At 40.9% G+C, this 23,313-nt stretch overlaps 1 protein-coding gene across 4 annotated transcripts in view; it reads right to left on the bottom strand.

Annotated features, from left to right (window-relative positions):
* Nucleotides 1-23,313, bottom strand: part of tjap1 (tight junction associated protein 1 (peripheral)) — a 95,679-nt gene that overhangs the window by 34,052 nt on the left and 38,314 nt on the right. For 2 of the 4 annotated variants that reach the window (XM_053620765.1, XM_053620767.1), the window contains exons 2-4: nt 14,679-14,809; nt 9,490-9,546; nt 1,683-1,878 (exon numbers count right to left, since the gene is read on the bottom strand). In XM_053620765.1, the coding sequence (XP_053476740.1) occupies nt 1,683-1,838 (156 nt within the window). In that variant the 5' untranslated portion in view covers nt 1,839-1,878; nt 9,490-9,546; nt 14,679-14,809. Of the gene's footprint in view, nt 1-1,682; nt 1,879-9,489; nt 9,547-14,678; nt 14,810-20,965; nt 21,014-23,313 lie in introns of all 4 variants that reach the window. The other 2 variants (XM_053620766.1, XM_053620768.1) reach the window with 2 other exon arrangements.

The raw sequence follows: 23,313 nt of genomic DNA, 5'->3' as shown, positions 1-23,313 counted from the left end.
GTTTAATGATAAAATTGTGTACACATTTTGTTTAGGACAAAGTGCCAGACAGCAAATCACCACAAATAAATGAAACAGAGTGCAAGTGTTATGATTTTGTCACTTTGTTTTAGTATATTCTTCAGGTTTCTGTACAAATCTCCTTAGTTACTCAGACTTTACTGATCCTGATTTTAACCTCAATATATCTTACCTGCATCATTAACAAGGGAGCATGCTGTTATCTCACAGAACTCAACACAGCTATTCTAATCTGGTTCTCAGGAATGTTTGAAAAGGCAAATTAGTCTGTTTAAAATGAGTAAATCTGGCATACATCATCATCTCTTTGATTTGCTGTGACATATGAAGAACAGGGCTGACGTTTGACAATCAATGAATGACAGAAAGGTATGGAGAATGAAGGAAAAAATTGGTACACGTACCTTAATTTGTGATAAAAACAAAAAAGCAGTTTGTGATACGGGTATGTTTTCACTTTCTGTATGAACTGTAGACGTTCCAGCTTTTGTCAGCCCTGATTTATTCACGGTGTCCTTTGGCTGAGTCCTTGGCTCCAGCTGGGCTGACTGCTGGGATAGTGGCTGCTGATGAACCCCCTGTCGATTCCTGCCATCCCACTCGGTCTCACTGCTATGCCTGGAATCACCACTAACCCCTATCCATCCATAATCAAAACATTTGGATTTACGTCGTGCTCCGTGCATTTTGATGTCCATATGCCATTGCTCTGGCTCTTGTTCCAGGTTGTCCTTTTTCAGAGAAACGTGCCTGGTTATGGCTGTGTCCTTTGGGGTGGTATATTCACCCCATGGTCGCCTCCTCTCCTGCTTCTTCCCTTTATGCTCCTTGGGATCAGGTTGCTGACAAGTACTCAGTTGGGCCTGCATTCCTTTAGCGGTTTCTTGCTTTTTATAACCCAGCAAGTTCAAGCTAGCAGGGCTCAGAATTCTGTATGTAATCTCATCCAAGAACTGTGAGAACTTAAGTTTTTCCTCCAGGAGCCGGAGCTTCCATTCTGGTAGTATCGAACTTGGTGAAGCAGGGGATATGGTGGCGTCATGTCCTGTGGGAGAGACACCTGGTTTCCTTTCCCGTTCCAATGACATGCTCTTGGGCTTTCTCTTATGGCTGTGGCTCCATCCCAGCATCTCTGCTGATTTGGACTTGCGTAGGCTGTCCTTCGCATGTACTCCCAGGTATCGTGTCTGCTTGAGGATACCCTTGGTTGGAGGTGCCCGTGTTGGATATACAGACTTAGAAAGACACTGTTCCTCTCCAGGAACAAAGATTTCTGCCTCTTCCTTAAAGACTAATGAGCGCTCCCCACTTCTGCTGGAGTGGGCTGGGGAAATGCACCGGATACTCTGCTGGGACCCTTTCCAGCTAGGATGATCCTCTTCAACAGACTTCAAAAGCAGGTCTTCGCTACGGCTAATAAACCGGTTCATGCCCTTGCTTGGTTTGGGAGGAAGGGTCACTCCAACAGCACCATGGCTGAATATCCGTGGAGGAGGAAGGACAATGAGGTCTAAGCTAGAGAGACTAGAAACTTCCAGTTCGCTATCTGACCAGGATGATGAAAAAACATCTGGGCCCTCAAGACTGTCTGTATATTTTGGGTAAGGGCTAGTAAAGTGTGTGCGCTGCAAAATGGAAGAATAATCTTGGAGACAAATTACCTGACTGGGGGTATGCTGGGCTGGAGTCGGAGAGTCACAGGTTGCTGTGGGGCTCCCACTAAGGTCCTCTCGGAACATAGGCTGGTTGTGGCGTGTTTCACGGTGCTGTGGAGGTGCCTTGCGGTACGGCTTGCGGGCTGGGGCTGCACTCGTCATTCTAGAAGCTCAGTCTCTATCCACACATCAACTGTTAATCCTGCCAACAGATAGGCATAAAGGAATTGCAAGAGCACCAACCCAGAGGCCTGCTTCATGAAATAAAGACTGCTCAGTTCATTTGCCTGTTCTCTTTCTCCCCTAGTTCACTACCTCAATCTCCCCAAGCGACTGCCATCAAAAAAACAGCTTAAATCAATAGGCTTTGATGAATGCAGCAGCACTGGGCAGTAAGAAACAATTGCCGGAAGCAGATCATCAGAGATTGAGGAAGAGAGGGAGGGGCATGCCATTTCAAATAACCATTAATGATCTGTTAATGTTTGTGTGGAGTATTTTTCAACAATCTGACCGAGCATGTGAGAATGTGAGGTAAAAGTGTGCATATGTTTGCAACAAAGACGGATGGGTGAGCGAGAAAAGAAATAATTCGAGTGGACGGGGAGAAGAAGAATGTGGACTCGCACTTAAGCTAGTGACTGATTACAAGCTGAAGTGTATTTCAAGCAGAAACCACAGCGTGTTGTCTGACTGCATAATCCTTATAGGAAGTTAAATTTAGAATGGGAAAACAGGCACATTGGTTTCTGTATGTTCACCCACTGACACAGGGCTGACCCTCTAGCCAGGGGTAGGGCTGCACAATTAATCAAATATCGATCGTGATTACGATTTTGACTGCCCACGATTAAATGAACATGATCGACTGCGATATTGCCGTTTAAAGTTCGTCCTCCGCTCATAGAAAACTCCACTACAGATCAAATCAAGCACTTCCTAAATTTGCAGCCAATCACCATAGAGTGGCGCAGGGATGGCATCATTTTGTAATGCCAAAACCCAGAAATGGTGTTAGCATTTTAGCGCTTGAGATGCCAGTTTCTCTGCGAGCTCCAGCGCTTGCACGAGGGGAAATCATGACACTAGCTCGATGCTAAATAGCACTATAGAGGTTGTCGGGGACATTAAACTTCACGCCAAACAGGAAAAAACTTTGCAGATAAACTCAGGGCTCTACAGTGCAACCATTTCACTCGCGTTTGCGACTGAAAAGTACTTTGTGCGACTGTGAATAAATATTTATTTGCACTGGTGCGAGTGACCTGTTCGGAGTTGTATAATACAATCGGAATTAAAACTACTGGAAGTCCAAAATGCATCTACACCGTGCAACAGTTACTTTCACACTGCTTTTCATCACCTCAGTCAACCGAACAAGTGTGGAAATACTGCAGAGAAGCCATTATGATGACAAGAGTAACACTGAACAACATCTGCTGCTGTCAACTCTCCGATCTCACAACCGCCATCCTTTATTGTTCATGCAAAATGACCTGAACTTTCACCTGCTCGTGTAGACACAGTGGTGTTGAGCGGAGTAAATTAATAATAATGCTAACGCTACAAGGTGGGTTTAATTCAAACTTCTTTATGATTGGTGAGGAATTATTTAATAATCAAGATTAGCAACTGTTCAGAAGGAGTACGCTGCTGCTCTGCTTTCACGCTCTTCACGAACTCAAATACATAGCGTAGTCACGTCATTTAAACTTAAGGTTGCCAGATATCATCAGAAAAGTCAACTCCAGTTTCCATGTTTTGAATTAGTCCCCCAAAAAACAATATTATCAGCAGACGTACTGGGGAATTGATCTAAAAGGAACAACTGATAAACAAAAACAGAAAACTAAAAAAATGTAAAGACAGAAAATGTGTTTAGTTATAAATAAATCATTTAATATAAAAAATAGATATTATAATAACTTCATAAAATATCAATAAAATGAGAAAGGAAATAATGTTTAATTACTATGTGTTGCATTTAATATCAATTTGACATTAAGATAAGTTCGCTATCTCCTTAGGTTGTTTTTTTCATACAGTCTGTAAAATTCACTGAAAATATCATTTTGGCCATAATCGTGCAGCCCTAGCCAGGGGGCAACCTTCCTGATCCAGGTAAATTATAATACCCCCTTTACAGAAGTCACTAATAGTGCACATTGGACAAACAGTTAATACAAGGGCTTCAAAACCTTAGACAGAAAAAAATTGGATATTACAAAATACAAATAAATTCCACCCCACTATTTCATTAACAACTATGTGAAAACACTTTACTACAACCACAACATAAAAAACCCTGTGAAAGGATCTATTCGTATAGCCTGCCAAAAACTGTGTGGAAAACTGTTACAAACAAATGTTTCTCCTATGCTTTTTGGGTCAGACCTTCCTGTTTAACAGGGTCATTCTTTAAAGCTGCAGCTATTTTAAGAGTGCAATGAAACCCACCTTTACTGATAAAAACAGGAACAACAAAAGGCTGTTGTGTCACAGCTTTCCACCAATGTTAAATCAATGGCATTCCCAAGGCTGTGCTACTAAGGGAGGAGCTTCAGGTCACAGTGACACACACACACACACACATGCACAAAGCCACACATTCATGCAGGCTCAAGGACGTACTATAGTCAAAATATATTGTGCTAAAGAGGTTGCCTCAGAATGCCACATGGATATTATTTGCCATTTATAACTGGAAATAAACAAAGTTGCAATGAAAGAATTAAAACAAAGAAAAGGAAAATGTTCAAAATCTTAAATACAGTGTATCCGGAAAGTATTCACAGCGCTTCACTTTTTCCACATTTTGTTATGTTACAGCCTTATTCCAAAATAGATTAAATTCATTAATTCCTCAAAATTCTACAAACAATACCTCATAATGACAACGTGAAAGAAGTTTGTTTGAAATCTTTGCAAATTTATTAAAAATGAAAAACAAAAAAAGTACATGTACATAAGTATTCACAGCCTTTGCTCAGTACTTTGTTGAAGCACCTTTGGCACAAATTACAGCCTCAAGTCTTTTTGAGTATGATGCTATAAGCTTGGCACATCTATTTTTGGGCAGTTTCTCCCATTCTTCTTTGCAGGGCCTCTCAAGCTCCATCAGGTTGGATGGGGAGCGTCGGTGCACAGACATTTTCAGATCTCTCCAGAGATGTTCAATCGGGTTCAAGTCTGGGCTCTGGCTGGGCCACTCAAGGACATTCACAGAGTTGTCCTGTAGCCACTCCTTTGTTATCCTGGCTGTGTGCTTAGGGTCATTGTCCTGTTGGAAGATAAACCTTCACCTCAGTCTGAGGTCCAGAGCACTCTGGAGCAGGTTTTCATCAAGGATGTCTCTGTACATTGCTGCATTCATCTTTCCCTGGATCCTGACTAGTCTCCCAGTTCCTGCCGCTGAAAAACATCCCCACAGCATGATGCTGCCACCACCATGCTTCACTGTAGGGATGGTATTGGCCAGGTGATGACTGGTGCCTGGTTTCCTCCAGACATGACGCTTGCCATTCAGGCCAAAGAGTTCAATCTTTGTTTCATCAGAGCAGAGAATTTTGTTTCTCATGGTCTGAGAGTCCTTCAGGTGCCTTTTGGCAAACTCCAGGCAGGTGGTCATGTGCCTTTTACTGAGGAGTGGCTTCCGTCCGGCCTCTCTACCATACAGGCCTGATTGGTGGAGTACTGCAGAGATGGTTGTTCTTCTGGAAGGTTCTCCTCTCTCCACAGAGACACACTGGAGCTCTGTCAGAGTGACAATCGGGTTTTTGGTAACCTCCCTGACTAAGGCCCTTCTCCCCGACCGCTCAGTTTGGCCGGGTGGCCAGCTCTAGGAAGAGTCCTGGGGGTTCCAAACTTCTTCCATTTATGGATGATGGAGGCCACTGTGCTCACTGGGACTGTCAATGCTGCAGAAATGTTTCTGTACCCTTCCCCAGATCTGTGCCTCGATACAATCCTGTCTCAGAGGTCTACAGACAATTCCTTGGACTTCATGGCTTGATTTGTGCTCTGACATGCATTGTTAACTGTGGGACCTTATATAGACAGGTGTGTGCCTTTCCAAATCATGTCCAATCAACTGAATTTACCACAGGTGGACTCCAATCAAGTTGTAGAAACATCTCAACGATGATCAGTGGAAACAGGATGCACCTGAGCTCAATTTTGAGTGTCATGGCAAAGGGTGTGAATACTTATGTACATGTGCTTTTTTGATTTTTATTTTTAATAAATTTGCAAAGATTTCAAACAAACTTCTTTGACGTTGTCATTATGGGGTATTATTTGTAGAATTTTGAGAAAAATAATGAATTTAATCCATACTGGAATAAGGCTGTAACATAAAAAAATGTGTAAAAAGTGAAGCGCTGTGAATAATTTCTGGATACACTGTATGCAGTATTCAATTGTTGGTCACATGAAATTTAAGCTAATTTGTGACATTTGTAACTCTCTTGTACAAAAGTTCAGATATTCCTTGAGATTGACCCCTTCCACTGAAGAGCGTGTTCAGATGACACGCCCATGGTTTTAATCCAACATGAATCATCAGGATTTACACAAACTCGTAAAGTCCATGCCAGCTTGAGTGCAAACTGTCCTTAACGCATAAGGGAGAATACGAAGAAATCTTCAAAATCCATATAAATATTCTATACAACTTTATTTTTCACTCAAGTTATTGCTGACATCATCGCAATTAAACATTTTGCATTCAATTTGTAAAGCATACAAAAACACAAGTATTTTTTTAGTGGTCTCAGACTTTTGGACCTTACTGTACAGTGCGTGAAAGTCTGTGAATTTTCTATATATCTGCATAAATATGACCTAAAACATCATCAGATTTTCACACAAAGAATAAAAAGAGAAAGAGGCAAAGAGAACCAAATTAAACAAATGAGAAAAAAATATTATACTTATAATATAATCATTTACTTGTTGAGGGAAATGATCCAATATTATACATCACTTATATATGGAACACACAAAAAGGTCCCAGTGGATTGCAGTTTCTAACAAATATTTGTTTAAAAATGTGTTTATAAAATTCATATATTAACCATACACTATAATAGAGGGTGATTAAAATTGTTACTTAAAAACATTACACTTTTTACACTTAACCACTAGTATAACACAAGAAGGTTAGGTTCCTAATTATGGACTGTAATATAATCCAGAAAATCACAACAGGACTTTAATGAAAATAAAATTGTTGCCACAAAAAAAAAATCAGCCTGCAAATAAACTCTACTTGCAGAAACACTGATGTTTTTCTACACACATGCTTCATCTATGCAGCTCATTGGTTTCTCTAATAATTGGGTGCTACTACATAGAAATAACAAGAAATTAAAATTGCATACAAAAACAGTCTGGGACTCAGAAGGACTTCTTCCAAATATTCTAGGCTTGTTTGCCTATGACTCACCGGTAGCCAATGACTCAGTGGAAAAATCAGCCTCTATCAGAATGTACAAATAACAAAAGAACTTTTGACAACATGCAGGACTGTCTTTCTTAAGATAGTAAAAGACAGATCAAGATTTTATGTGCCTTCAGAAATTTACGTGTATCTAAGGCATAAGCTTAAACGCTGCAACCTCTCGTTACGTATAGTAGCGGTGTATGTTTGAGAGAAGGGTCGCATGTTTTTCGTCAATGGACTTACGTCAATGGCTCCTTCGCGAACAGAAAAATGGACTTGGTTTCAGCATGTTGCCTTTACACTTACAGGTCCATGCAAGAGCTGTAGTCTTTCATAATGGAGTGCCCTTCATTATAATTGAGTGCACTTCATAACAGAGTTGTCATTCATTTCTGGGAAATCTGACATTTGAATTGCAGTTGGAGGTGAATTCAATGCTTAATTAAATTCTTTTGTGGTTTACTTGTACCATTGCTTTTCACATGGGTTAAGTATGTCATTCTTCGAGTAAGTGGATTTAAAAAAAAAAAAAAGACTAACATGTCTACTGTAGTTCATAACTGTAACCACAGAAACAAATCTACTAAATATACAGTGAACCTTTAAATGAAAGCATGAAAGCAGCATGAAAGTTTCAGTTATAAAGGGCAATTAAGGAAGAATGCAAAGTAGTATTTAAAATGGAGTGTAAAGCTGTTAAATAATATTTAAGAGACAGGAAGGCAATAATGAAGTAATCAGAAAACGTCCAGTTATATCAATCCTGATTAACAGTAATACCAATGTTCAATATCAATGCAAATAAATAAATAAATAAATAAATAAAAAGGTAAGTAATATTGAACAAAAAATACCCTAAAGAAATAAGCATAACATTAAACTAAATTAACCTTGGACAGTAACTACCATATATTATAAATAATAAGTCCCCCCCCTCTAGTAGGTGCTGCAGAGTGACATCAGTGTGCATTAAACTCCAACGCTATTAAATTACAGTGTAATTAATGCAGTGTGTTTAAATGTAGATGTGCTACTCCAGCAGCAACAGGATGGTTATGCCAAGGTACAGTATTATGCCACTAACGTAACACTGAAAATTCCAAAGCTATAGTGGAAATTAGCATGATCATATCCTCACTGATTGGACAAACAAAATCTATAACATTTTCATTATAGAACAGTGGAGGGATTAAGACCAGGACTGAAGCAAAGACATCAGCTAAAGTAGGGCAACAATAACAGGGAAAATAAAAAATCTAGAATATACCAGTAGAGTAATTTTTTGGGGGAGCAAAAAATTATATAAAATACATAAAATATAAATGCTTGGTGTATTAATGCAACTTCTGCAAAAAGAAGTTTCAAATATATGGGAAGATATATCTTTTCACCAGAGTGACTCTGAAAAATGTAGTATATCTGCTGTGAGGTTTGTTTTTTTTCTTCTTTACTCAAGCTAGGATTAAAGGATCCAAAGTTTATCGCCATTGTGCTCGACACAGTCTGTTGGTGAATTCCCCAAGCCAGTGTCATTAAAAATGACAAAATTACAACAATTTTCTTTTTTAAAGCATGAGAGCAGAGATGCTCAGTGTGTATTTACTGCCAAATTCTCACAAACACTAACATTTTGTCAGCACTGGTATTGTGTACTGTGTACTTCCTTGCTGTGACCAGCTCTCATTTGCAGTCAGAGCCCATTCCTCTTGTCTAAGGATCCTCCTTTGAGAAACTGGAGGTCCCGGAAACAGCCACTGCAGACTTGAGTCAGCTTCACTAAATATCACATCTGTGACTGAATGAGCAGACAGTAGGAGCCTGCAGGGACCATATGGAAGCTATGGTTAATATGTCCCTGCTGGCTCAAAGCACTGAGGCAAACTAGCAAGATGGGCCAAAAATGTTATACTGAGATAAAAATATCAGTATAGAGCTATCTAACTCTTGGCCTTAATATTTATACAGGTACAGATGCACAAACACTAAAAGACCTGTAGTTCGCTAATGGAATTATTCTAAAGAGCTAAACATCAGATGTTGTAAGAAAAACAGATTAAACCACAAATCTAAATGAGTCATATATCAGTACAGTTCAAATAAACTCATCTGTAATACATAAATACCCCATTTGATAGGCAGATAATCTCACACTCATCACAGAGAGCACAGAGCTGCAGCGTCTTCCCCCTGAAGCCGTGCGAATCAATCTGTTGTTACTGAAACAACTCGAGAGTTCAGCAGACAGAGGCGGATTCCGCCAGTTAAGGCTATTTCTGGAGGCTGCCACTCCCAACAATGCTAAGGGTTAAAGGACCACAATGAACTTTAACAGGTTCTCTCAACTAATTCATTCATTAATGTGAGGCATACCCAAATAGTGAGGTGGTGTATCTGAGATGTCCTCATTCACGTCAGGCCCAGGCCATTCTGAAACACAAATAGTGGCGAACATGAAACAAACTCATGCTAGTATATCAATTTCAAATGAAATGACAAAAATACAATTTTTCACTGCTGACCACCAGATTAGCCCATCTATAAACGCAGCAAACACATAGTATTAGCAAAGGTTTCATTCTTATACTGTAGACTTGTATATACCGTATAAGACACTATATAAAAGTGTTCCCAGTATGATCATCTAGTTTAAAAATATCAACATTTCTTGGTATGAAATCATCCAGTTCAAAATCATGCAAGCCTCTGGTGAAAATGAAAGGAAACATTTATTATGCATAAAAGCATTGCTGTTATAGCCCATCTGCCTCAAGGTTCAAACGTTGTGCTTTTCTGCTCACCACAGTTGCAAAGAGTGCTTATTTTAATTTTCCTGTGACCTAGAACCAGTACTCCTCTATCCTCTCTGTCACTCACTGGATGTTTTTTCACCATTCTGTGTAATCTCTAGAGACTATTGTACATGAAGGTGTTCCTAATAAAGTGGTCTTTAAGTGTATAACAAAAAGGATATCATAGAATCTTTACCAATGTTTAAACTCGGATGGCATGTAGGATATCACCCGAGATTATTTCTACCGGTAATTTAATGGAAGTGGCAGAAATATGGCATAATCATTCCAGATGCATGCCTGTGCAGTGCGTAAAAATGATTTGCAGGATGAACTTGGACGAAAATAAAATCCCAGAGATGCTCCAATCATAGCATTACATTACTCCAACTCCCCATGTAAACCTAGACCAATCCAAATAGGGCTTTCAAAAAATATTTCTGAGAATGCCTTTCCCATAAAAGCTCTTACATTGGCAGTTTTTAATCATGCTCTTATTATAAGAAAGCGGTTGTGAGGAAAGAGGAGTGTTGAGCAAAAAAAATTTTTTTTTTTTTTGGCAAACTACAGAAATGAATGTGTTGCTATTTTAAAAAAAAAGTCAACAGTGAGGTAACCACATTACCATACAATGACTATGTTTACATGGACAACAGTAATCTAATTATTGACCTTATTCTGAATAAGATAATATTGTGATTAAGGTGTTTACATGAGTTGCTTTTAGAATATTCCTTTCATGTTCCTGTTTACATGTTATAGAATAGGGATGTCACAATACCAAAAATGTAGTAGTTGGTACCGATACCACCAAAAGTACACGATACTCGATACCAAAGTCGATACCACGGTGTGGTATAAAATTTTAAAAATCAAATAAAAAAAAAACTCTCCTGGAGATCATCCTCCTATGGCCGATACTGGCAAATGGGGGGTTGTTTTAGTTATCAAACACTGTCTGATAATGAGTGGACATGCACTCCTAAACGCGCGCACACACACACACACACCTTATACTCTAAATGCAAGCATTAGTTTACTGATGAACATCACTGATATGGTGGCAGGCCAAAACAATTTATTAAAAGCATGAACGTTTGAATAATTATTAGTGACATTAGGTTACGTTTTGCTGACAGGACACTGGCTGAATGGAGATGCATGGTGGCCCATTCGGGGGTAATTTATAACCTTGCAATGTGTTGGCGTTGTTAACAAATAACTGGCTATCGCTAACATTACATGGAGCATAACGTTAGCTGGTTTCACGGCCACAATGCCAGCTGCCTCAAACAAACATAATATAGGGACAGTCTTTCAGGTGCTTCGCCAAATTCCAGATGTTTCCTCACTTTGTTTGAAATGAACGATAGCATCGGTTGCACACCGGTAACCAATACTAGCTTTCCTCTCTTTTCTTCTCAACGAGTCGGGGCGGAGCTAAACTTAAAGCTAAGCTAAACTTCTGCTTGAAGCCATGGGCTGTTTCCGAAACCATGTACTTACGTACTGTATAGTAGCCGAGACACATGTATTTCTCCTACTACACAGTAGGTAAGTACGTGGTTTCAGATGCAGCCGTGCTCTCTTTTTTGCCGTCAAACTGTTGAGCACTGCCGTGTGTGAACGTGCCTTGTCGCAAAATGCGGTGAAAACTCCCACACGCCGTTAATAATGTGACTAAGATGTGTACATGTCTGTAATGCACTTCGATAATGCGACTAAAATAGGAATATGCCACATCTTAATTCGATTAGCTTTTAATTCGTTTACTTAGAGTATGACTTTAGTCGGATTAAGGTAATCAATAATCGCTGTTTACATGGTAGTTTCTTAATCAGAGTATTGTCTTAATCGGGTTAATATCGGATTATTGTTGTCCATGTAAACGTACTGACTGTGACTAACCAGGAAATCCTGACACCACAAACAGCCCTTATTCATTCCATTTATAGGTGAGAAAACATAAAAAAAATATCACCACTATTTCACAAAATTGCAAAATGCTGCCTGTCATTTGAAGTGGATGACTTCCACAATATACAGCACAAACAATCTCCGACTTCATGGCTGTTCTAATACCAGCCATGATAATACATCTGCTGAACTACAACTTTAGAGAACTGACATAACATACATACAAAATAGGGCTGCACAATTAATCGAATATCGATCACGATTTTGACTGCCCACGATTACATGAACATGATCGACTGCGATATTGGCGTTTAAAGTTGGTCCTCTGCTCACAGAAACTCCACTGCAGATCAAATCAAGCGCTTCCTAAACTTACAGCCAATCACCATAGAGTGGCACGGGGATGACGTCATTTTATAATGCCAAAACCCGGAAACAAGTTGCTATTTTATCGCCCACGCTGCCAGCTTTGCGCGAGGGGAAATCATGAAACTAACATGTTGCTAAATGGGACTACAGACGCTGTCGGGGACATTAAACGTCATCACGCCGAACAGGAAAACTCTTTGCAGATAAAGGTTCAGGTATGCTGTGCACAATTCCCAAAAAAATGTGGATGAAGATTCATCCACAGAGTAAATCTCTATTATGGAAAATGTTTTAAATCAAGTTTGGAAAAGTTGTTGCAAGCTCGGTGATGGTGATGAAGTCGAGCGACCGTGGTGTAGTTCATTTATAGCGTACGGTTAGCTGTTTATTTCTGGCGATTGTATTTAGGCTTCAAACTTCATAAAAGTTTGTGTTCAGTTGTAAAAATGATCTTGATGGACAAAACGTGTTAGTATTGTAAACTTTTGTTGATCACAGAGCTTATTTTTTTGCAATAATCCAAAAGCCTATGGGAAAATCCTATTGGGTTTTTGTCGAGGGAACCGGTGTGATGCTAACTTCCAGGTTCCGGTACAAAATGACATCATCCCTGCAACACACTATTGGGTGATTTGGCTGCGTCTCTCGTAAACACTGTTAATGCCTTTTCTGCATTCGCCAATTGTTTTCATTTGGTTGCATATTATTATATTTGATTGCAGCATATTTTCATTTGGTTGATGGAATTTTTATTTTTACTTATCTTATAATTTGGGTACAATTTTAATTATATTTTGCTTCTATGAGATGATGCACTTTAAGGACCAGTCTAACTTGATGCAAAGATTTGTACATTAGCAGGAATGTAGCACAACATGGAGGTGAAAGCAGCGGTCTGTTTATTTAAATGTGAAAATGCAATAAAAAATATGTTGTCCCTAAAATCAATTAATAATAGCGATATATAATCATGATCTCAATATCGATCAAAATAATCGTGATTATCATTTTGGCCATAATCGTGCAGCCCTAATACAAAGGCATAACCATCTGGTCAGATTGATGTGTTCCTCCAGAGTTAAGGCTAATGAGCTTATGATAAGATATAAGCAGCTTACAAATCTGCAGCAAAACGTGTTTTAGCAGCTCTTCCCACACATATTTATAGAGAATTTACACCCCTCCTGAGTTGACAGCATACAGCATGTATTCAGTGTAAAAGCTGTCCTTTGTGTAATGTTTAAGGCCTACTGCTGAATAACATTTTGCAGCAGGATGTGACAGAATACTAAATGTGAAGGCCAGTGGTCACTGACCATGTGTGACAGTCAGCCGGTGGTGCCTGGAACTGAGCCCCACACACACACACACACACACACACACACACACACACACAGCACCAACACACTAACACACAGCCTCCCATCACAACACACAGTTAACAACACAGTCACAGGTACGAAGGCCAGTTTGTAGTGCAGAGGACATGCACATGACTGAATCACTGTAAACCTGACTAGAACACACATGCAATTAGACAGAAAAAGGGTTTTAGGTAAATTAATGAAATGAAGACGTAATGATTCATTATTAACAAGCACCTGAGCAGGATGAGGTAGAGCTCACCTAGCCTACAGTGAAAAATTTAACAAGACACATGAGGCCATGGTTCATATAACCACACATGGGGGGGTGGGGTTTGACTCATTACGCTCGCAACCAATTGGCAGGGTCAGATAGCTTCAGTTCCTTATTCCTCCCTCAACTGAACCCAGATAACAAGACAGGAATGCGATACTGCTGAAAAGCAAAAGCCCTGGCTTCATATAAAGCCTAGAAGGCATTTTGTTCTGTGTCTTCTCAGTCATACTGCCATTTATTATAAGCTGCAAAAGCAAAAAAAAAAGAAAAAATAAAGAAAATAAAAGGTGAGAATAAATGTGCAAGACCAAGATTTCAGCGTGAAAGTGACAAAACGATAAGAAAAAGAAAAAGGCTGTCCAACTAAGTCTAAGCACCAAGTATTATATCCATGGTGAGCCCCTTAGGACATGTAAAATGAAGCAATTGATAGTTGTGCAATAACGTTACAATAGAATTAGTCAATGTAATAATTATGTTGTTTACAATACCCCTGAAAAAGGCTGTCCAACTAAGTCTAAGCATCAAGTATTATATCCATGGTGAGCCCCTTAGGACATGTAAAATGAAGCGACTGATAGTTGTGCAATAACGTTACAATAGAATTAGTCAATGTAATAATTATGTTGTTTACAATGCCCCTGAATATATGTGAGGAGTTTTGTTCTCGCATATATTCAGCAAGTTTAAAAGTATCTGCTGTGACCCTATTGAGCATCAAAACTTTATGGTTCAGCATCATAAAAATCACACAACCATCAGACAGAAGCTTAGAAATACAAGCTTTCGAAATTCAGGCCCGGAAGAGCTTTAAAAGACAACAGTGGATGTGTTGTTTCTCACCTCAAGCTCCAGTCAGTCATCACAGTGAACGTGTCCCTCCAGTAACCAGGGAAACTCGATCTCTCGCGGTCTCCTCTTCCTTGCACTTGCCCTTCTCCTCCTGGCATGTGAACTCGCAGGCTATTGATGACCTGAAACAAAAGACAGGTGGGTGAAAAGAAACATGCCATTGAAAGCAACCTGCTGCCAGTCACTAAAGCCTTGTGGGACTTTGTGTACGACCTCACGCATCACTCTGCTTTCTAGTCTACTAAAGCATTTAGATCGCGATTAAAGAGTGCAACATCATGACAGAAGTGCTCGATTAATGGACGTGATAAAAAAAGGTTGCGATATTCCTCTTATATTGCGCTCAGAACAGTGAAAATGACTGGCCTCTTGCGGTTTGGGAGGGGTTGCAGAAAATTTGCCCACTTATTTGGCATTTAAGTATTGCATAAATAGATTACGGATTATGGGGGGGGGGAAATCAGGCTCTACTAACATACTAACTGTTCGGTGAAGATATAAGTTCACTTCTGAGAAAAAACAGAAAATTTTAAGAAATGGGAAATGGAATTTTTGACCTCAATAGGTGCTGTACATTTTTGGAAGAAAGTACTGGTGGCAAGTTGATGTTCAAAAAAAAAATTTTCCTAAGGAATCGTGGACAAAAAACATGTCACATGTGGCCAGCTTAATCTAAATGTGATTTCTGGACATGAAGCCAAAATCCAACCAAATCTTATAAAATCCCACCTATGCCTCTTAGCCAGAGGTTATTGAAGATCCAAAGGAGGTCCGAACACTAACATTTCCTCCCAAAAAAAGTTCCAAACCTGATTGTGTCTAAACTGGGGAATGATTTAGAACTGTAGTAGATAAATACAGACACAGTTGTCATTTGTCTATTAAATAAATAATGAAGTGTACATTTCCACAACATTTCAACCTTATTTATTGTACATTTAAACAACATTAAAAAATGAATGACTATCTATCTTAAACATAAATAAAAGTTAAAGGGTAATGAAAGAATCTTATTTTTAAAAATAACTAAAACAAAACTAAAAAGTGCCTCTTTTTGAAAAATTGTAAACAGAGGTTTAAATGTTCCCTTCTCTTTTTATGTTTTACTTTTTTTTTCTTTGAACAAATTACATTCACTTATCTTTAGAGATCTACTTTTTCTGTGTAGTGACAGGAAGAGGGTGGATACTGGGTTCTGTTTCATTCCTCCTGACCGCCAGAGATGGTGCTACAGTAGTGGATGATCGCAGCGCCAGCCAGATAGGTCGAGAAAATAAATACCAACAAAGTCAAGTGGTGATGTGAGCTGAGCGGAGGTGATATAAGCCACTGCAGCTCAGCGCTCCATTTCTTTCGCTTTCTCGCCTTCGGATTAGGTAGAAGTTTTTTCATCACATCAACACAGATTCACTGCAACACTCTTGACCATCCGCAGGCAGGTTTGACTTGCTCAAGCCAGGCTGTCAGAGGATTATAAAAAGACTTTGAGAGAGCTTCCCATCGTTCCAGGATTTCTTTTTGGTCCAGATGTGTCTAAGCCCTCCAACTGTCTCCAGGCCCAGGAACAATTTCCTGGGTCCGGGGATGTACAGGTGAGTCACTCCCATAGTCACCCTAACCCCTGTCGTGCAACAGGGGGCCCATGTCAACATCCTCCCACAACTTCAAAAAGCCGAAGCCTCAAGGCCTGAGGCACTCGGGCCGGTGGTCGGATGTTTCACAATACGTCATCTGAGTTATTCGGAGAGCACAGTGTTGGACCCCTGAGTCTTGGCGATGCTGCACAACGGATACACACTGCAGTTCCGACACCGTTTTCGGGATGCATCCCGACTGTTGTGTAGACCCATTCCTTGTTAGAGAAGAGGGCAATAGAGGTGATTCACCCCTTGGTTCAGAGGGACAGGTTCTACTCGATATATCTTCTGCTTCCAAAATGGGATGGGAGTTTTCGCTAATTTTGGATTTGAGGAGATTTGCATAATGTATTTGCATGTTGCGTACAACCGACATTCTTCGGTCAGTGACGGAGAAAGAGAGGGTTCACGAGTGTCGACCTGACAGATGCATATTTTCAGGTTCCTATTGCTGTGCATCACAGGAAGTTCCTACGCTTCAGCTGCAGAAACCAGACTTACCAGTTCAGGGTCCTACCCTTTGGTCTTTCTCTAGCCCCTCGAGTGTTTACGAGGTGTATAAAGGCTGCCCTGTCACCCCTGTGGTTCCAGGGTTTGCGGATTCTGCCATACCTAGATTATTGGTTGCTTTGCGCTCAGACAAGGGACCAGGCTGTGCACGATACTCAGCTGCTACTAAGCCACATTGCCAAGTTGGGTCTCTTGGTGAACAAGGCAAACAGCTCACTGTGCACACAATCCATCACATTCATCTGGGTGATGATCGATTCATCCACAATGCGAGCCTCTGTCTCAGTCTTGGACAACAGAGATCTTAAATATTCTAGCCCAGATTCGTCTAGGGGCGTCTCACCAGTATGAGATGTTATTGAGGCTGATCGGAATGCTGACATTACATCTCTGTAATTCCTCTGGGACTGCTTCACCTGTGGCCCCTGCAGGTGTGGAGCAACAGCCTTCTACTGGACCCAGTAGTCAACCCAATGTCATCAGCGGATCTGTAGTGACTCGCAGTTGTGCATGTGTCCTCTGACGGTGGACTTCACTGGCATTTTTGACAGCAGGCATTCCGTTGGGGAATGTTCCCTCTCGTCGGGAGGTGGTAACAAGCGATGCATCCCTCAAGGGTTGGGGAGCAGTTTGGAACCACAGGGGTGTCTGCGGCGAATGGTCATGGATCACATCACAATCACAGTTCTGAATCACCAAGGGGGCACGAGGTCAGAAACCTTGCTACGGCTCACTCACAATATCCTCACCTGGTCACTCCCACGGTTTGCATTACTGAAAGCTGTTTATCTGCCAGGGATAGCCAATCAGGCTGCAAATGCTCTGTCCAGAAATTGGCTTCATCCAGGCGAGTGGAGGCTCCACCTGGATGTAGTTCAGAACATTTGGCAGGAGTTCGGTGTGGTGGAAGTGGATTTATTCACTTTGGAGAGCACAACTCACTGCCTGTTGTGGTTTGCCCAGATGGAAACTTTCAGTCCGTTGGGGCAGGATGCGCTGTCACACGATTGGCTGGATTGTCTGCTGTATGCCTTTTCCTCCAATTCCTCTGCTGTGGGAGACACTTCACAGAATTGTTCAAGGAAGACACAGGGTGCTTCTGATTGTACCACGGTGGCTGTCCAGCCCATGGCTTTCCCTTGCTCCTAACCTTGCTGAGGGACAGACTGAGGCAGCTTCCCCTCAGGAGAAATCTATTGTCTCAGCTGGATGGCCGCAGTTGGCATCCGAACCCAGCCAGTCTACAGTTATGGATCTGGCCTCTGGGGCTGACCCCCTCTTAACAGACTGTGAGCCTTCGGTCGTTCACACTGTTCTCAATGCGAGGGCTACTCACACGAGCACTTTATGCCTATCGATGGAAGTCTTTTTGTACATGGTGCGAGACTGGTGGGTTTGACCCTGTACGATGTGCGGTCTCTATGGTTTTGAGTTTCCTACAAGGTCTTTTGGATAGTGGTAGAGCAGCCTCCACCTTAAAGGTTTATGTGGCGGCTATCTCAGCACACCATTCACCTGTGGATAGCTCATCTTTGGGCTCCTATAACCTGATTTGCAGTTTCTAAAAGGGTGCAAGGCGCCTCAATCCGGCTCATTCTCCCCGTTATCCAGTATGGAGTTTACCCCTGGTTTTGGAGTCCCTTTGCCAATCCCCCTTTGAACCATTGGAGGGGGCAAGTCTTAGATGGAAGTCATTGAAGGCAGCTTTTCTTCTGACTGTGGCATCTACAAAAAGGGTCAGTGAGCTTCACGCTCTGTCCGTGAGTCAGTCATGCAGGAGATGGAAACAGGAGGGTACCGGATCTGGCCTAATTCTTCATGGCCTTCCTTCATAAAGTGCTCCTACACCAGTTCATTAATCAGTCCACAGAGCTGTGTTCCTTCCAGCTGACGGGCCTTGAGCAGCGTTCTCTGCTAATGTGCCCCATATGGGCCTTGAGGTGCTAAGTAGCGGCTATGGTGCAGTTAAGACTGTAGGAACAATTGTTTGTTTGTTATGGTGGTGTTAAGAAGGGTGTCCCTCTGTCTAAACAGAGGCTGTCATGGTGGGTAGTTATTGCCTTAACGTACAAGCAGGCCCGGCAACCCATGGCAACCCATGGTCAGTCACTTGCCATTCCACCAGTACTGTTTCATCTTCATGGGCTGCCTTCAGAATTGTCTTTCTTAGTGACATGTGCGCTGCGGTGACATGGTCCTCTCCCTGCACCTTTGCGAGATTCTATAATGTCAACGTTGCTTCATCGAAGGATGTGAGCTCGGCTGTGCTTCGCCAGTGACCCTTGGTCTTTTCGGGCGAGTTACTCCTCGCGACTTTTCTGGTATGAGTCATCCACTACTCCATCTCGGGCAGTCATGAGGAATGAAACAGACCGCTGGTTACGAACGTAACCGTGGTTCTGTGAATTCCAGTTGACCACCAGAGTTCCCGGTCACTCGGAGTGTAAGAGAAGACGCTCCAAGGTGGAGTGCTGAGCTGCAGTGGCTTATATCACACCTCTGCTCAGCTCACGTCACGACTTCGTTGGTATTTATTTTCTCAACCTATCTAGCTGGTGCTACGATCAACCACTACTACTGTTGCACCGTCTCTGGTGGACATCCGGAATTCACAGAACCACGGTTACACTGGTAACCAGTGTTCTCAGTTCGGTTATTTTGCATGCCCTTCTGTGGATATAGTTTGCCCAAAAGAGCTATGCTTTGCTTCATAATGGCACTTCACGTTGCCGCATTTATTATTATAAGGGGCCAAGCAATGGAGGTGCTTGGTATTGTCTGTAGGAAATTTAGATTTATAAAGTGAAGAGTAAAATTATGTAAAAGTAGCATTGATTTCCATGGGATCTTTTGTGGCAATATTGTAAGTGTTTTTAATAATAGGTATCGGACAGGAAGTGGCCTGTCGCTGTAACTGATGTGCCAGTAAACGACTTGGCTTGTAGCCATGTTCATAGTATGAACCATGAGTACATAATAACAAGCGCTCAGCCTCTTTAGTAAAAATAAGACTATATTCTGCTTGTAAGTCAAGATGCTGTTTAAGTAGTTCTGGAGAAGGATTCAGCGCATATCTATGATTGAGGTTACTGATCGCAGATGTGAGTTCATTAAGCCTAGCCTTTTATTAGAGAGAGCGGAGTAAGAAATAATCTGCCGTCTGAGATAGGATTTAAGTGTCTCCACAATGAATCAGAAGTGGAGTCATTCTGAATGAAGAAAAGAAAATCAGTAAAAGTTGCAAAAATGATTGTTTGCCACAAGAAGAAAGTTAAATCTCTTTACCTCTAAGGTGGTGGGCCACGTTTATTATATATATATATATATATATATATATATATATATATATATATATATATATATATATATATATATATATATATATATATACACACACACACACACACACACACACACACACATTATATTTATATATATATATATATATATATATATATATATATATATATATATATATATATATATATATATGTGTGTGCGTGTGTGTGTATGTATATATATATATATGTATATATATATATATATATATATATATATATATATATATATATATATAAACACAAACGTTTAAAAGAAAAGTTGAATATCTAGTTGTAGAGGCGCATGCTCAGGAATTACAATACCCAAATAGTCTGAAGAAACTACGTAAGTATTAAGAGTACTGTCTATAAAAAAAAATAAAAATATCTATCCTTGAATAGGAATGATGCACCTGGGAGAAGGAAGAAAACTTTTTAAGAAAGGTTCTCTCAAACAAGACCGTTCTGACACACAAAATCGGAAAATGTTTTAGACATAGCAGATTGATTCAGATTACGGCGGTTAGACCGGTCCAAGTTTGGGTCAAAAACGCAGTTTGAATCCCCACCGAAAATCAACGGGTGTGTATTTAAAAAGTGGAGGTTGCTCAATAATATATTAGCAAATTCCACATCATCAAAGTTCAGAGGATATACATTTACTAACATGCATTAGGGTACCAGCAACTATAAGATATCTCCCATTCACATCGGCAATAACATTAGTGGACACAAACTGTGACTTTTTTCCAATTAAAATAGCGACCCCCCTTGCCTTCGGATTAAAGTTCGAGTGGAAGACCTGACTCACCCAAGGGTAGTGTAACCTATAATGATCTTTAATACCAAGGTGTGTCTCCTGTAAATAAAAAATATTATATCAGAGTTTAAACGTTTCAAATGTGTAAAAACCTCTTGACAGGATTACCCATACCTCTGACGTTCCAACTAATAAGTCTTAGAGGTGTGCTCTCCCAGCTGTGCTGGGATCCATATTACTATTAACCATTTAAATAAAATAAACCACAGGGATACAGACAGCCAATTAGAGCCGAAGTGGGACACCTTCCCCCCAACAAACCCCTAAACACACACACACACACACACACCCCCACACCCAAAGTCGCCATATAAAAAAAGAACAAATGAGACAGCAGTGTTTCCCGTAGTAACCAAAAGTTGTCCATAATGTGAAAACAACTGAGGCCCTGTTTACACTAGTACGTTTTCGCTTTGTTTCAACCCGCTAATCTTTGGGATGGGAAGGTTTTTTTTGTGCGTATTGTGCCATATTTTGTGTGCAGGTCCAAACTCCCTCCCAGAGTTTCCAGCCTGCCCTAGCCTGCCTTGCTCCCGCCTCCTATGATGACATCACTGAATGGCGACCAATTTAAAGAGGAAGAGGAGAAGAGAGAGGGAGGATGTTGGAGGTGGTTACGTGTGATTTGGTATTTAAAGGTTGTGTTTGGTTCGTGTTGCTTGCCCTTGTGGCTATAAGTATTCTGTGTTCTGACTGCTGTTCTGGTTCTGACTTTTGCCTGGTTCTGACAGAGTTTTTCCTGTACCTGTTTATGTGTATTATAATCACCACTGTATATATGTTTCACTTGGTTACTGGTAGTAGGGGTGTGGCTGCCATTTCCTTTGGGAGAGGGGTCCTTTTTTTTCTTTGTTTTTGGCTTAGGGAGTTAGGGAAGTACATTTGTATTTTTGTTATTTTTCTTTTAGGTAAACTAGCTCTCTAACAGAGAATTCTTTTGTTTATTATTTTGGCCTTGGCCCACCCTGAAGATATGCCTGGTGTTGTGTTCTATGTACAGTTGCTGAAGACCCCGTTTTAGTTTGAAAACTCCGGGCTCGTATTTCAGTGTAAACAGACCAAAACGAAGACTTTTGAAAACGAAGGCGTGGCTGCCCACATTCGCTCCTTGATTGGGTCTTCTGGATCATTGCACATCCTTCCCTGATTCGTCAAGCCCCTACCATATGACCATTACGCTAACTTGACCGTATACACAACACGGAGACTGAACTGCAAGCTTAGCTGACTTTGTGGTCATTCTTAGCAGCCACTGTGCAGTTCAATTCTGTATTTTATAATACTGCAGCTGCCTACATGCGCAAGAGGCAAGCTATGATTAGAGAAATTGGCAACAAATCTCATTTCAAGTGGCGTAAGCCCTACATGGAACGCTGGTTTGTTGTGCCTGCTGGTGACTAGCAACCACCTTCCCATTTACACCTGCAGGCGCTTGCCCAGTTTGCATGAATGGCCATGTGACATGCGTATACCGTCATGTAGTGTGGATGAGGATTGTTTTCATTTTAAAACGCTGTTTCAAAAAAGCCTTCAAGTCTGATAAACAGTCTGCATGCAATGACAAATATAATATGTTATCTTTTAAAGACTTGTTACAAATTAGACAAAATACAGATAACATAACAGTATAGCAAGTACAGCTGAGGAAAAAATACTCTAACAAACTTAAACAAACAGAAACAACACTAACCTAGTTAGAGCATCAAAACAGCGGACCACATTATTACAATGGTAGATTCAAGATGAGTGAATCCACAGAATCTAGAAGTAATGCAACAATAATATTTTAACTGCAAATCAGAATACTGTAGAGCTGGAAGCCTGAGTGCAAAAAAAAAGGAGACACCACTGTCGTAGGTGATGCAGCTCACCCAGATGTCAAGAATTTAACATAGTCCCCTGCTTCCTCCGCTGAAACGAAGTCTTTCTGAACACCGTTATATGTAATGTGAAGCCGTGCTGGGTGAAGTATTCCATAGTGAGCACCCTCAATGCCACGAAGTTGACGCCTAACCTCATTAAATGCGGCCCGGGCCTGGGCTAACTTGGCAGTGTGGTCCGGGAAGACTGAAACGGTCAAATCCCTCACTTTAATCTGTTGGAGCTCTCTCACGTGGCGTAAAACATCAACACAGTCACTGTGACAATGAACTCTGCACACACTAGCTCGTGGTCATTCACCAGGCTTGTGCTTTGGTTGAAGGGTCTGGTGGGATTGGTCCAAAACCGTCTCCTTTTCCAGATCAAACGGTTCCTTCAGCAAGGCGGCTACGGCAATAGTTGTACAGGTGTCTAGCCCCTCTGGAACTCCCACTATCCTAATGTTATTTTGCCGTGAC

This window comes from Ictalurus furcatus, chromosome 3 (assembly GCF_023375685.1).
Source record: "Ictalurus furcatus strain D&B chromosome 3, Billie_1.0, whole genome shotgun sequence".
Classification (NCBI taxonomy): Eukaryota; Metazoa; Chordata; class Actinopteri; order Siluriformes; family Ictaluridae; genus Ictalurus; species Ictalurus furcatus.
The sequence above is the reverse complement of the archived record's forward strand: the minus strand, read 5'-3'. Positions and strand labels throughout refer to the sequence as shown.